Below are 13,771 nucleotides of genomic sequence, written 5' to 3' on the forward strand. Positions count from 1 at the left end.
CTAATATCTGTTGTATTTTGAAGGTAAACAGGATTTGCTGACACTGGAGGTGGATGTTTAGAAGAAGAGAGAAATCTATGATGACTCTAAACTTTTTAGGCTTGCATAACTGGAAAGATGGAGTTGCCACTAAGATGAGGAAGACTAGGAGGAAGAGACTTGGGAAAGAAAAGAGAAGTTCAGTTTCAATGTGTTGAGTTTGAGATGCTTATTATACATTGATGTAGAATTGTTGGGTAGATATTTGGATAAGAGTCTGGAATCCAGGGGATAAAAATTCAGCATTCATTTATGCACAGTTCAGAACTCTCCAGAATAAAACTTTAATTAATATGTTTCCCTTTGTTTTTGTTTTTTTTTTTTTTTTTTTTAAACGTTTATTTATTTTTGAGACAGAGAGAGACAGAGCATGAACAGGGGAGGGGCAGAGAGAGAGGGAGACACAGAATCTGAAACAGGCTCCAGGCTCTGAGCTGTCAGCACAGAGCCCGACATGGGGCTTGAACTCACAGACCGTGAGATCATGACCTGAGCCGAAGTCGGATGCTTAACCAACCAAGCCACCCAGGCGCCCCAATATGTTTCCCTTTGGAGAGGCCAAGACATTCTCTTTGCTGCACTTACAGTTGACCTGCCACATTTCTTGTTAATCACTGCTGAGGCAGTGATCCAAAGCATCTGGTGACTGATTGTACATACTGTATGGCATTATTTATATTACCTGGCAGATCAAACAGATGCTCAAGCAAGTTTTCTAGCTTTATGAATGATGGCAGCAGAGCATTTGGCCCCCTTCCCCCTTTTGATGGATACAGCTGATAACACCACATTTAAGGGACTGCAAATAAAGGTTGCAAGTTCTCAAAAATCTCATCCTCATCTTTCAGTACATACTGAATGAGACAGAGCGTTGGTCTCAGCAATAACATATTACTTTGCAATCACATAGTACTTTGTCTTTGCTGAGGAATTTACAATCCAGTGTAATTTATACAGAATATCACTTTTCCTATTTTTACCTCAATTTTCAGTTGGAAAACTGGAGAGAGAACTTTTTTTTTTTCCAGAAAAAGAATCAGAAATTCTTAGGAATATCTCCTATCCTACCTCACAAACTTGAGTTATTAGCCTTTAATTCTAAATCTTCCTTTGAATTCTTGTCATAACCTAAAAGTCTTAGCATAGTGTATAATTTTACTAAGATACCTAGATTGCCAAGGTCATTGGGATACAGGGCTTTACTGAAGCAATATGACATTTCAGTTAACTCGGAGGAGAAAGCTGTGTTTGGCTCCATTGGTAAAGAGTTTTATTCCAACTGTGATGAAGGACTGGTCATATGTGAGTAGGGAAGATGGAATGGGCAGTGAAGGTAGTGAAGGAGCAGAAAGCTGAATGCTTTCTGTTCTCCTCCCACACATACGCAGCTCTTTCCATAGCTAGCTTCACATCTCTCCCTACTGGAAGGCCCTCTGTCTTTTAGGTTTTGAATCTCATGGACAGAGGCTCCCTGAGTTGAGAAATCTAAAGTAGGCAATAGATCTACCTGATGGTGGGATGGGGACATACAGCAAGAGGACAACACCAGGCAGAGAAATTCTGCTGTGGGACACAGACTTCCACATGCAACAGAAACATTCCGGTATCTGTGGGTCTCTCCCTAAGCAAGGAAGGCCGTGTCGCAGGAATGTCCTTGGAGAAGTGTATAGCACTGGCCTAAGCAGGACATCTATAGGGTATTTTCACAAGTGTAAAGCTAGGGAATTACTTAGTGAGGCGCTTGGCAGGGGTAGGAATGATTCAGTATTTGAAGGAGCTATGACTCAATTTTGGAAGACATGGAGGCATTTCTCCATGGCCCACCTGTGATCGGGAGTTTTCAGGCTTTGAGGATGGACGTGGTTTACTGGGTTTGAATATGATTGCGTGTGTGTGTGTGTGTGTGTGTGTGTGTGTGTGTGTGTGTAAAATTAACATACCATAAAATTCACTCATTTAAAGTGAAAATTCAATCGTTTTTAGTATTCATAGAGTTATGATTTTACTCATTTAATGCAGAAACTTTAATTGTAAACAACTTGAAACCAGCCATTCTGAGGGGTAGCAGGAGAAAGCCACCTGAGAGAAATACCTGCCAGTTGCACTCTAGTATCTTCCCCCTTTTTGGCCTGTTCCTCCACAGAATCCATGCCCACCTCTTCTTCATCTTTCTCCAGAGCTGCCAGGTTCTTCAGGGCCTCAGAGAACTCCCCTTCATAGATGCCTTCTCCCATATTCACTTTGCTTACATGAGATCATACTTTTGGTTCAGGGAGGCCCAGACCTCAGCCATGGCAGTGGTGTTGCACAGTATGCACATAGTCTGCTGCACTTTGACCAGGTCTCCCCTGGGGATGACAATTGGGGGGCTGGTAGTTGACCCCACTTTAAATCTAGTTGGGCAACATCCACAAGCTGGATGGTGCACTTCATCCTGATGCTGGTAATGGCTGTGTTGACATCTTTGGGACCATGTCCCAGTTACATGCTACAGACGACGTTTTGCTTCAGCAAGGGTCATACTTGGCAATCTGATTGGCTGGCTTGCAGGCATTGGTGATCTTGGCCACAAGCAGCTACTCATCATAGGCCTTCTTAGCTGAGATGCCTGGGGATTGGTAGCCAGTGGAAAGTGGATATGGGACCAGGTTGTTTGGGAATTCTGTCAAATTCACATTCAGGGTAGTGTCAAGTTGCTGAGAGGTAGTGATGGTGGACACAATCTGCCCAATCACATGAATGAGATTGGTATATATGGGCTGTTTAGTATCTAGGTTGTGTCGACATATGTCATAGATGGCTTCCTCACTGACCGTGAAGGCACAGTGAGAATGATCCAGGGTCGGGTGGGTGATCAGGAAGGAATTGTGGTGCTCCACCGTGACTGTGGAAACCTGGGGGATTGGCAACTTTGAGTTTGGACTTCCTGCCATAGACTACCAAGAGCTGTTCCATAAGCAGAGGCACAAACCTAGAGCTGGTGCTGCCCCTGAAGCTGTGGAAGATATGCAAGTCCCATAGCCCTGTACACAGATCCACCAGTTTTCAGATCAAGTCTAGGTCAGTAATCTCCTTGCCAATGATGTCATGGCCTTTGGCATAATTACTGGCTGCATCTTCTTTCCCAGGGATCAATATTAAGCCCCCAACTTTTTTACTTTTATGGACCAAATTTTTATTTTCTCTTATTTCTTAAAAGTAAGAAAATGATTTTGAAAGACATTATATATGTTTATTTTTGCCTCAAGTGCTCACATTAAAAAAAAAAAATAGCCAAACAATTTCATGATTTTCTGTTCTCTGGTGACTGCATTGGCAAAGAGGACATGGGTACTGTCAGTATCTATGTGACACCTGATGTTCCAGATCTTTTCGAATACCTGGATGTATGGCATGATGGAAACATAAAAACTGGATGACTAGTACCATTTTAAGTTGTTCTTGAAGACACAGGCATCATTCACTGAATAGCCCCTTTTATGAGTGCACAAATCCATGCAAATTTTTTGTTTTACCACCAGATGTCAGCCATTCACTGCACTGGTAATAACTATCCTGAAGAACTCTTGATGAGAAATCTGTGTATGTGGATGTCACCTTCATCTCTCCCTCTGTCCTTCTTTTCCTCCTTCCCGCTATGACTGTCAGTCAATAATCAATTGACTTATTATATTTTAATTAGAATGCACATATCTCTTCTAATCTATCTAAATAATGAAAGGGAGGGGCGCCCGGGTGGCTCAGTTGGTTAAGCATCCGACTTCGGCTCAGGTCATGATCTCACAGTCCGTGAGTTCGAGCCCCGTGTTGGGCTCTGTGCTGACAGCTCGGAGCCTGGAGCCCGCTTCGGATTCTGTGTCTCCCTTTCTCTCTGCCCCTCCCCTGCTCATGCTCTGTCTCTCTCTGTCTCAAAAATAAATAAAAACATTAAAAAAATTTAAAAAACAAAAAATAATAAAAATAAATAATGAAAGGGATATATTAGATATTTTAAGAAAACTAACATGATTTAGAGTTTAAATATTATCATATACAAATGTGAAAATGACACTAAAATGTTTTTTAAACTTTGATCTGGAATTCAGGGTCTTTTCAGTCCAGGAACTTTGGGACCAATGCAATATTTTGCAGCCTTTGTTTCAGAACATACTTTCAACTATCACCCAGAACTTTTGCTTTTTTGGAATTTTTATTAGATACTTGTTGGTATTCTGAAATTATATTCTTATTGGAAGAGTATCAACTACATATCGAACAAACTATGCAATATTTGATTTTTAGAGAAACCCTAAGGTGATTAAAAAGCTAATTAATTATTGAAGAACTATGTAGAATTTTTGCCCACCAACAACTTCCATTTAATTTTTTTTCTATTAAATGCCTTCTTGAGTATTAACATATAACTTCTATGGTCCCTGACTACAAACTTTGTCAGGTATGTTGCTCTACTTCAATCACTGAGTTTAATCCAATGATTTTATACTTTTTGCCCTTCAACATTGTGAGCTTTTTGAGGTTTTGGGAGTTTAGCAGGTATCTATTGATAAATGAATTTCATTCTCTAAACTTAGAGTACAGCTAGCCTGTAGTGGACTGTTGGTTGCCTCCTTAACAACCATTTTCTTCTACCTCTCTTTCCTGTCTGAATTTTGTTTCGGTGTCTAGCACTTCTCTTTTGGAGCCATGAGACTTAGGGAAATTTCATCCCATCAAGCTTCATGCATGGGCCTGAGTGGTATAAAAATGATCCCATTCCCTTTGCTAAGGATTAGCTCAGAAATGACCATGGCCATAGAAGGTCCAAGGAAAACTTTTCCTCACTTTCCTCACTCCTAAAAGAGTGAACTATAAGGGCTGATGGATATATCTTTGTGAATCTATTGTCATTCCTGAAGAAGAAAATACTAGTGTTACTGTGTTTCTGAATCCTTTTGGGGGAGTGATATAGATATGGGGAATGTAGGGGAGGCTCTCTCAAATTTTCAGACATCTACCAGAGATATCTTTCATATCACATAGAAAGAAAATTCTAGAGTATGAAACCAACACAGAGGAAAACAGCTGCAGGGGAGAGAGAGAGTGTGTTAAGAGAGAGAGAATGAGAGAATGAGGGAGAGACAGAGAGAGACAGATCTGATGATAGTTTTTGTGTCCCTAGATCCTCTGTTATGAAATAATGAGCCAAAAAATTTTGTTCTTATTTAATTATAACCCAGTGAGGTAAGAGTTTGATAGGGGAAGTCTATTTAGGCATCTGGAAAAATGTCTAGAAGCTGGAAGGACAGTAAGGGCATGGCCATTTGAGAGAGAAGTCAAATGTGGCTTCTCCTTGGAGTGAGGATGATAAGGAGAGTTGGATTCTGGGCCTTTTGCTCTATAGAGACCACATATTTGAGCAAACGGCTTTGTGTGCCTAATAATTTGTTTTAAGGCTTAACTAGTCCTTGTAGGACCGTATTTCCTGTAGATGGTCCATGAAACACCTGGATCCAAATCACCAGGGGTACTTCTTAAAGATGCATAGATCTGGGGCTCCTGGGTGGCTCAGTTAAGCTTTGATTTTGGCTCAGATCATGATCTCATGGTTCATGAGATCAAGCCCCGCTTCCTGGTCCGTGCTAATAGAGTGTACCCTGCTTGGGATTCTCTTTCTCCGTCTCTCTCTTTCTGCCTCTCCCCCACTCACATGCACTTTCTCTCTCAAAATAAATAAACTTTTTTAAAAAATGCAGAGATCTAGGCCCCGCTCAATGTAGTGAATCAGAAACTCTGGGAATGGGACCAAGAGTTAGTCCTCATAAGTAGCCCCAGTTGATACTTACAGTTGCTGAAGTCTGAGAAGTATTGCTATAGGCTACGTTAACTTTGACATCGACTTTGGGCTACTAAGTAGGTGACAGTCTGGGGAATAAGCCCTAAAACCAAGTCTGTGGCTTCCCTTATCATTCAGCTACTTAAATACTCAATTTATATAACATTTGAATGAGAGTTTAAAGATACATGGGAATTTTGAAAAATAATATGCTGATTTAATAAACTAAGAAGATGGGGTACCTGTGTGACTCAGTTGGTTAAGCGTCCAGCTCTTGGTTTCAGTCCAGGTCATGATCTCACGGTTCATAAGTTTGAGCCCCTTGTAGGATTCCATGCTGACAGTGCAGAGCCTGCTTGGGATTCTCTCTCCTACTCTCTGCTTCTCCCTTGCTCGTACATGCTCTCTCAAAATAAATAAAACTTAAAAAAATTAATATATTAAAAATTATAATAAACTAAGAAGAAAGCTTAGAACAAAAGATTTTATGCATATGATAATTCAGAGCCAAATCAGTGAATGAGTGTTCTTTTACGTCCCCCAAACAATAGTATCTGGATAATTTAATGTAAAAAAAAATCAAAGCCCAGCTGTTTCTCTTCGCCTTTTTAATAAGTCACTTATACCTATTTTAATTATCTAATTTAAAACAATGAACAATTGAGGTATTCCGATCATGGTACTAATGGTTAAAATACCTCAGACCCTGTCTCCTCTGTCCAAACATCTGTAAACTATAATTTATGTGCAAATATAGCTATCTACTTGTAGTAACTGGCAAAGTTGAATAGCCAATTCTCAAAAACAATGGTTTTCAACTCTAGATGCACATTAGAATTACCTAGAGAAATTAAAAAACGTGACTTATACCAATGTCATACTGTAAGTCAACTAAATCAGGCTCTCTGGAAGGAGTGCCTTTTTTTTTTTTTTTTTTTTCTTAAATTCCCCAGGGGATTCTACTGTGAAGCCAGGGATGGGATCCACTTCTTGAGATGCTTCCCAGGCAGTGCATTCTCTGAGTGTCTCAGTGAATGAAATTCAGCTAAAAACAATAATCAATGGAGAGATTGCTTGAAGGCAATGCAGTTCATTCATTTCTAGTCTACCATCTTTAAGCCAGGTTAGTAGAATAAGGGTAGTGTACTAGGACGGGTTTATAATGCCCCAGATTTTCTTTTTCTGTATCTTCTTTTTTATAATGCCATTTGCTTATATGAGATATAAGATGTCACATGCTATATTGAGGGATATATGTAAGAACAGACTTGCAAAATGTATTTGTCTACTCTGTGGATATTGTTGAAGACTTGACTCACACATCTTGCTGCTGTCTTTCAGAAGATATTTGGGAACAAGTTTTTCTGTCCTTATAATTAGGAATTCTAAATGTTTAATGGATTTATGAATTATATAACTAATCAAGTTTTATTTAATGAGCTGCTAGAAAGCTTAGAGCCAACGTCTTGGCCTGAGCAGGTGTAATAGGAACTACTCTCGTATTAATTTTTCTTTTTATCTTTGTTCTCCATTTATCTTTTTCACCTCCTTATCATTTATCATTTTTATTTTTTGCATCCATTGAGTCATTGTAAACTGTTTAGGAATAAGATTTGATGTAGGTAACATTTAAAAAAGCAGCTAATAGAGCTGATGATCAAATATTGCACCACAAAATATGGCCTTAGTGCAAGTCAACTAATTTCCTCAATGTAAGCAAACTTGAACAGCATCAAAGTCAACCTATAAAACATGTGTCTTGGTGGGGGCGGGGGGAGGGTACTGGACTAATTCTGATGTTGAAATAAAAATATCTTACATACTGTGAACAGGCACATATACCTCAGAATAGTGTTATCATTCTACATTTACATGTTTACCAGTATGCACTGAAAGGGGCATAAAGGAGTGGGCAAAGGGAGGTAAACATATCCTTATTTGAGAAGGAAGATAAGAATAAAAAAAAAAAAGGTGAAGCTTCTATTTGGGTAGGATGCCCAAATTAAGCTATACCAGGAAGGTGAATATATGGGAAGTAATAAATCTTTCAATCAGATCTTCTTTGGTGTATGAGAAGAAAAAAATCTAGGTTATGTTAGATTTTTAAAAACAACATAGCTGGAAGACATTCTAATATACTTTTTTTGCAAAGCACTCTGTATTGTTTTCACGATGAGTCAATTAAATCTCTAATGTGCCACTACTAAGATGCCTGGATTGTAAATACAGGCATTTTGAAGAAAGGGTTCTAGAGTCTGATTATTACACAAAGAAAAGTGATCACGTTCTTACTAAACTGCATTGATGAATTATGAAAAAGATGTTATAAAAGTATTTCATAGTTCCTGTAAGAGATGAATATTCCCATGAATACATGGAATTGGAGTGAAATTATTCTTTAAAAAGAAAACTAGTAGTAACCTATATTGATGGGTCTATTTGCATATGTAACTTGAGACACAGGTTTCCTCTTAGCTAGATCACCTTTTATTAAATTATTTACCTCCTGATTGATACACAGGCAAAACCCCTCTTTAAATTTAAAAGAGAGCCTGGATTTACACATGTATGTAAACTCTGATGCTGGTTTTTAATTTATATCAGCTACATAACAAAATATCGTCTTCATTTTAATACAATACAACACATTTCTTTCTGCTGAAGACATTGGGTAGTTTTCACTATATCCGTGGTTTGTGTAATTATTACAAAAGTTGTATACAAAACCCTGCAAGTATGCAAAAATTGCAAAATACACTCTGACAGCTAATGCTCTGAAAACACTTTATTACACAAATTACATTCAGATTCTGAAAATAGTGTTCTAACAGTGTAACCATCTAAAAATAAGACATCCCAAAAACACACCAACTGAAGAAAATTAAAAAACGAATTTAAATAGAGACTTTTTTTTCTTTCCCTCATTGCAATATAATGTTAGTGATTTTAAAAAAATAGGAGATTTAGCAGCTTTGTCCTCATGTAGCACAAAGTTTCTCTTTACTGCCACAGGCTGAGAATGCTGAACAGGAAAGGCACCAAAGACAGACATAGGCAATGGAAGTGCTATTGGGAAAATACTGTGTTCAAGCAGAGAATGGGGTTATTTACATCTACAGAAAAGTCTCAAAAATGTAAATGAGCAAAGCTTCCATCATTAAATTAGTAGTGTGATGGAAGAAGAGGACCATTCCTCTAGGCTATGTTCATATAAAGACAATGGCACTGTTATGAACTTTTAGGAAACTCCTCAACTAGAAACAGAAGCCAACTAAAAACAAATGAAATAAAACATGTACAGTCCCACATAGACTAGTACAGTTTACAATTAAATACGCAAAACTCTAAACGTGCTAAAGGGAAAGGAATCGGGCATTCTTGGAAAATCTCATCAACCTAAATCAAAGCCCGTCTTCAGGAGGAAGAAGGTGAGGGCGCAGGCAGAGGTGCTGAATACTCCTCTTCCGATTCACTTCCATCATCCTCCTCTTTCTCTAGGTCACTTCCCTCGGTGCTAAGACGGTCAAACCCTTTCCGGCTGTAGCCCTTCCGGCTTGCAAAGAAATTTCCGAGGTTTAAGCCTCCACTTCCCTTTCCTGGAGAAAGCACACAGTGACATAGAACTGATGGAAAGTTTGTACAAATGATTCTCGGTGTACTTGTAAATTCTTAAATGGTAAACACATTAGATATTGGGATGGGAAAGGGTAGATATTAACAACAACAACATAAGTGAAAGAGATACTTAACCTACAGAGTCAGAAAGATATTACTTGTACTGATTTATTAAAATAAATAAGAAAAAAGCTCCCCAGGATTATGTGTTTCTGTAGGATTCTTTAAGATTCATTTCCCAGCTCCTGCTTTTTCCAGGCTCTCTGGAACTGGGATCCCTTGAGGAGCTCTTCATTTCAATGACTATATGAAAAGGTCATCTTCACTATGACAAGCACTGACATGCTGACAGGAGTGAAAGAAAATTTACTGAAGACAAATGAAGCCAGATAGATAAAAGGCAGGGGAAGAGAATTAAATATAGAAAGGCAAGGTAGAAAAAAACGAAACTGGGAAATGTGCTGCCAGCGCCACATACTTCAGGTTAGTTTACGGTTTGCATTCTGCATTAATCATTGCTGTGCTGCACATGAGGAGTTTACTTTTCAGAGAGAGTATGGGAATTAGATCCCTGCTCTGTAAAGGACATGAGCATGTTGACTCTGAGCCACATGTGAAGGATTCTGAAAGGTCACAGGCATACCTCTAAGTCTTCCGAGCACTCTTCCTGAACTTGCCTCAAGTTTGTGTTCAGAATCTGCTAGAAAAAGATGGCACATTTCAAAATGAGTCCCAGTCACCCTCCTCAACCATGGGCTCAACTTTCAATACCGAATCAGAGGTTCATAAATGATTAAAAACAAGGCCTGTGTTTGTCTGTAAGCAATTCTAAGGGGGAAAAAAGGCGGTATGTTATTGTGATGTATCTGAGGGCCAGAGCTGGGTTCGACTTCAATGCTGTGCAGTCTCAATAAATTACTTCTTTGAGCCTCAGTTTTCTCATTGGAGAAAAGAGGGATCAATGATAATTCCCTACCCATCTGCAAGGTTTAGATGGGATACTGCATGTGATGTGCTTAGAACAGTGCCTGGTAGCTACACAGTAAATGCTCAATAAATATTAGTTGTTGTTATTAGGACAAAATTAAATTACCAAGAGTTTATAACAACTTGGGAAGCTTTGGTTATTATAAATTAGGACTTTTGTCTTAGGCTTTAATCTTTCTATTAAGCACAGTACATGTTGTGCTTGAGACAGCCTTGGATTCACGTACATCATTTCTTCTTTGTGTAGGACTTAACTGAAGGCAAGGACCTGAAACACTGAATAATTTCAGTCATAAAAGTGACCCAAACTCTCCCTTGGAGCTTCCCATCTTCCTGATGGATGGACTTTCTTTCTTTATGGGGAGGCAGAACTCCCAATGGACTTATTTTTCCCTTTGCTCTGTATCTGTCTGTACTTTTTGTCCTGACTTCCCCTAAGGGCTACTCCCCTAAGGGCTGTAGACAGGGAAGTGAGGCTTGGGGTTCTCCTATGAAGCCTCTAACCAGGAGTAGAGGCAGCCTCGAGGAAAAAGCTAGCAAGCAGATGGCAGAGGAAAGGTAGAAGAGTGGGTGTGGAGAAAAATAGGCAAGAAGGGAAGAATCTGATTAAGACTGTTAGAGAGCCAACAAATTAGATTGTAAGTTCTATAAGGATGCAGGACAGCCTTTACTTAGCTGGCTTTGTATTCCCTGTGCCTACCACAGTGTCTGATGTGGAAGTGACATGCAATAAGTATGTGTTGAATAAATGGGAGGTCTTTTATGAGGGTTACTAAAAACTCATTAATTGGACAAGATCTATCCAGAACAAATGCTGAAAAAAGGTGACAGGCTGATCTACTTTTAGAATTAAATGTATTATATGGAACCATATAAAACTGCAATATTTCTGTTGAATATTTCAATATGAATAAAGGTAATTTCATATGGTCTGACTTAGGTCTCTGCCTTCCCAACACACTCCTGTAAATTCAGTATTCTGTAACAGTGCCGTGTCACACGTGCTTACCGGTGAACAGGAGAGACCAAACCTTCTTCTTTTTTTTTTTTTTTTAATTTTTTTTTTCAACGTTTTTTATTTTATTTTTGGGACAGAGAGAGAGCATGAACGGGGGAGGGGCAGAGAGAGAGGGAGACACAGAATCGGAAACAGGCTCCAGGCTCCGAGCCATCAGCCCAGAGCCTGACGCGGGGCTCGAACTCACGGACCGCGAGATCGTGACCTGGCTGAAGTAGGACGCTTAACCGACTGCACCACCCAGGCGCCCCGAGACCAAACCTTCTTAACTCCCCAGCTACTACTCTTTCCAGTGTGGCTGAATACCACCATTCCTGCTGCCTGGTCCCAGCCCCTTGTGTTCCTGATGATCTGCGTATTTATCACTGCACTTACCACCCTCTGTTGTTACCTTTATAGACAGTCCTCTCTTTTTTTATGTTTCATCTATTCTGTGAGCTCCACTTATTTATTCATTCATTTCCCCAACAACTATTTATCAAACCCCTAGTGCCAGGAACTGTGACTGTGCTGAGGATACATAAGTAAACAAGTCAACATGTAAGATTTTTGCTCTTTTGAAGCTTCCATCTAACTCCATGAAGACAACGACTATGTTTATCTTTGCTTCTGCTTACCACAGTTCCATACCCTTAACAGGGGCTCAAAAGAAGTTCTTTTTGAAGAGTTAATTGTATTTTTGAGAGCTTTATCAATTGCAGATGAACAGCAAACCAAAGTCCTAGAAAAATTCCCTTTCACAACTAATTAAATGGAATCTTCTGTTCTTTGTTTCTGTGTGCTTTTCTGTGTCAGGGCTTTGCCGTGGGCACTGAATCCCTGCCATGGCTGCCTTGGCCTGAAATAGAATCAGATGCTACTTCTTGATCGAATGCTGCCTCCCACCCTGGCCCACAGATTCCTTCCCCAACACAGTTGTAGACTCTTGCCTTAGGGCCTGGGAAGCCAGCCAAGGGACTGCTCCTGGGAGGTAAGAATCATGGGTTGGATTATTTGTTTATTTGAATGTCCTGAAAGGAACACAGCTCCTCTTCCTACACTATGATAATGATCTGATAAAATACTGATTCCAACACTGGACCCTGCCTTGTCTGGTGAAGGAAGGCTGATGGCCCAAATTGTGACTATTTAAAAGCTACTGAATGATGTATTGTAGGAATAAATAGTTAATTTCCTGAGAAAGTTGAGGTTTAAGATAAGTATCTTTTATGACTTATGACTTCTATTACTGTATTACCAATGACTGTTTTTCACAATCATTGGTGTTACTTGAGCACTTACCTGGTGGCAGATACTGTTGATAAATGCTTTATGTTTATTATTTCCCTTAATCTTCACACAACCTTGTGAGTATTTTATCCCTACTTTATAGATGAGGAAACTGTGGCTTGGAGAGACTAAGTAACTTGCCCAAGGTCATGTAGCTAGGAGCTAAAGCCAGGACTAGCAGGGGAAATATATAACTCCCAAAGAATGGACCTAGGTATTTTGAGGCCTGGGCCTGTTTCTAACAGCAAGGATCTCCTCCTTCCTGACCCTAATTTATAGTGACTACATATCTACACAATTTCATGTGGAGACATTAACTGGGCTTATGCCAACTGCTAAAAGGCAGTATTAAAAGTTATATTTTAATCTAACTATCTACATTTCTGAGGCTTCAGATACTTTTTCTATGGTGATACTAACTATAAACAATATTTGGAACATAAACAGTAATATCCAAAAAGGCAGAGAGCATTTAGAAAAAACACTGAAAAAAATCACAACCAAACTTTGGGGATACTTAGGCCAAACACTCTTTCAAAGGTAGGTTCCAAGTTCAAGGGGCTCATTTTACTTGCCTCCAAAGGCCTTTGATTTTTTCCACCGAATAAATAAGGCAATGGCCAGCAGGACAACCACCGGAATAACCAGAAGGGTTGTAATGAGAACAATGGGCACTCCAAAGCCCGGCTCTTTGATCAGTTTCTGTTTCTCTTGCATCTTCTGCAACTCTGTGGAGGCCGGTTTGTTCTCCATTTTGTTTTCAACAACTGCCTCGGATTCTTCAGGGAAAGAAGAGTTCACAATATTCAACTGACTCAAAGATTCCAAAACCCAACCACCCACCCCTACCCAGTCAAATCAACAACTGCTCATAAAGAACTTGTTGAGTTCCGTGCATGTGGGGTTCACATTTCAATATCTGAATCTACCAAGCTAGCAGCAGGTATTGTGATTAGTAATATCCACCCAATGGTTTTGTACCTTTAAGTTGGTTTTCTTTGATCCTACCCTTTATTCCCCATAATTCCACA

At 39.5% G+C, this 13,771-nt stretch overlaps 2 protein-coding genes across 28 annotated transcripts in view; one reads left to right on the forward strand and one right to left on the reverse strand.

The window, feature by feature from the left end:
- GIN1 (gypsy retrotransposon integrase 1) overlaps positions 1–13,771 on the forward strand; it is a 79,655-nt gene that overhangs the window by 34,514 nt on the left and 31,370 nt on the right. For 6 of the 8 annotated variants that reach the window (XM_058726051.1, XM_058726031.1, XM_058726040.1 and 3 more), the window contains one exon: positions 12,267–12,441. The exons of the other annotated variants lie outside the window; for them this stretch is intronic. The gene's annotated coding sequence lies outside the window, so the exon portion shown is untranslated. The remainder of the gene's footprint in view (positions 1–12,266; positions 12,442–13,771) is intronic. 8 annotated transcript variants of the gene reach the window in all.
- The window catches only part of PAM (peptidylglycine alpha-amidating monooxygenase), a 159,186-nt gene that overhangs the window by 1,480 nt on the left and 143,935 nt on the right, over positions 1–13,771 (reverse strand). For 3 of the 20 annotated variants that reach the window (XM_058725950.1, XM_058725876.1, XM_058725849.1), the window contains 3 exons: positions 13,316–13,519; positions 10,110–10,166; positions 8,619–9,447 (listed from right to left, as the gene is read on the reverse strand). The exons of 1 other annotated variant lie outside the window; for it this stretch is intronic. In XM_058725950.1, coding sequence (XP_058581933.1) covers positions 9,266–9,447; positions 10,110–10,166; positions 13,316–13,519 — 443 coding nt within the window. In that variant the 3' untranslated portion in view covers positions 8,619–9,265. Of the gene's footprint in view, positions 1–8,618; positions 9,448–10,109; positions 10,167–13,315; positions 13,520–13,771 lie in introns of those variants that run through there. 16 more of the 20 variants (XM_058725959.1, XM_058725867.1, XM_058726011.1 and 13 more) reach the window with 11 other exon arrangements.

Source organism: Neofelis nebulosa, chromosome 1, assembly GCF_028018385.1.
Source record: "Neofelis nebulosa isolate mNeoNeb1 chromosome 1, mNeoNeb1.pri, whole genome shotgun sequence".
NCBI lineage: Eukaryota > Metazoa > Chordata > Mammalia > Carnivora > Felidae > Neofelis > Neofelis nebulosa.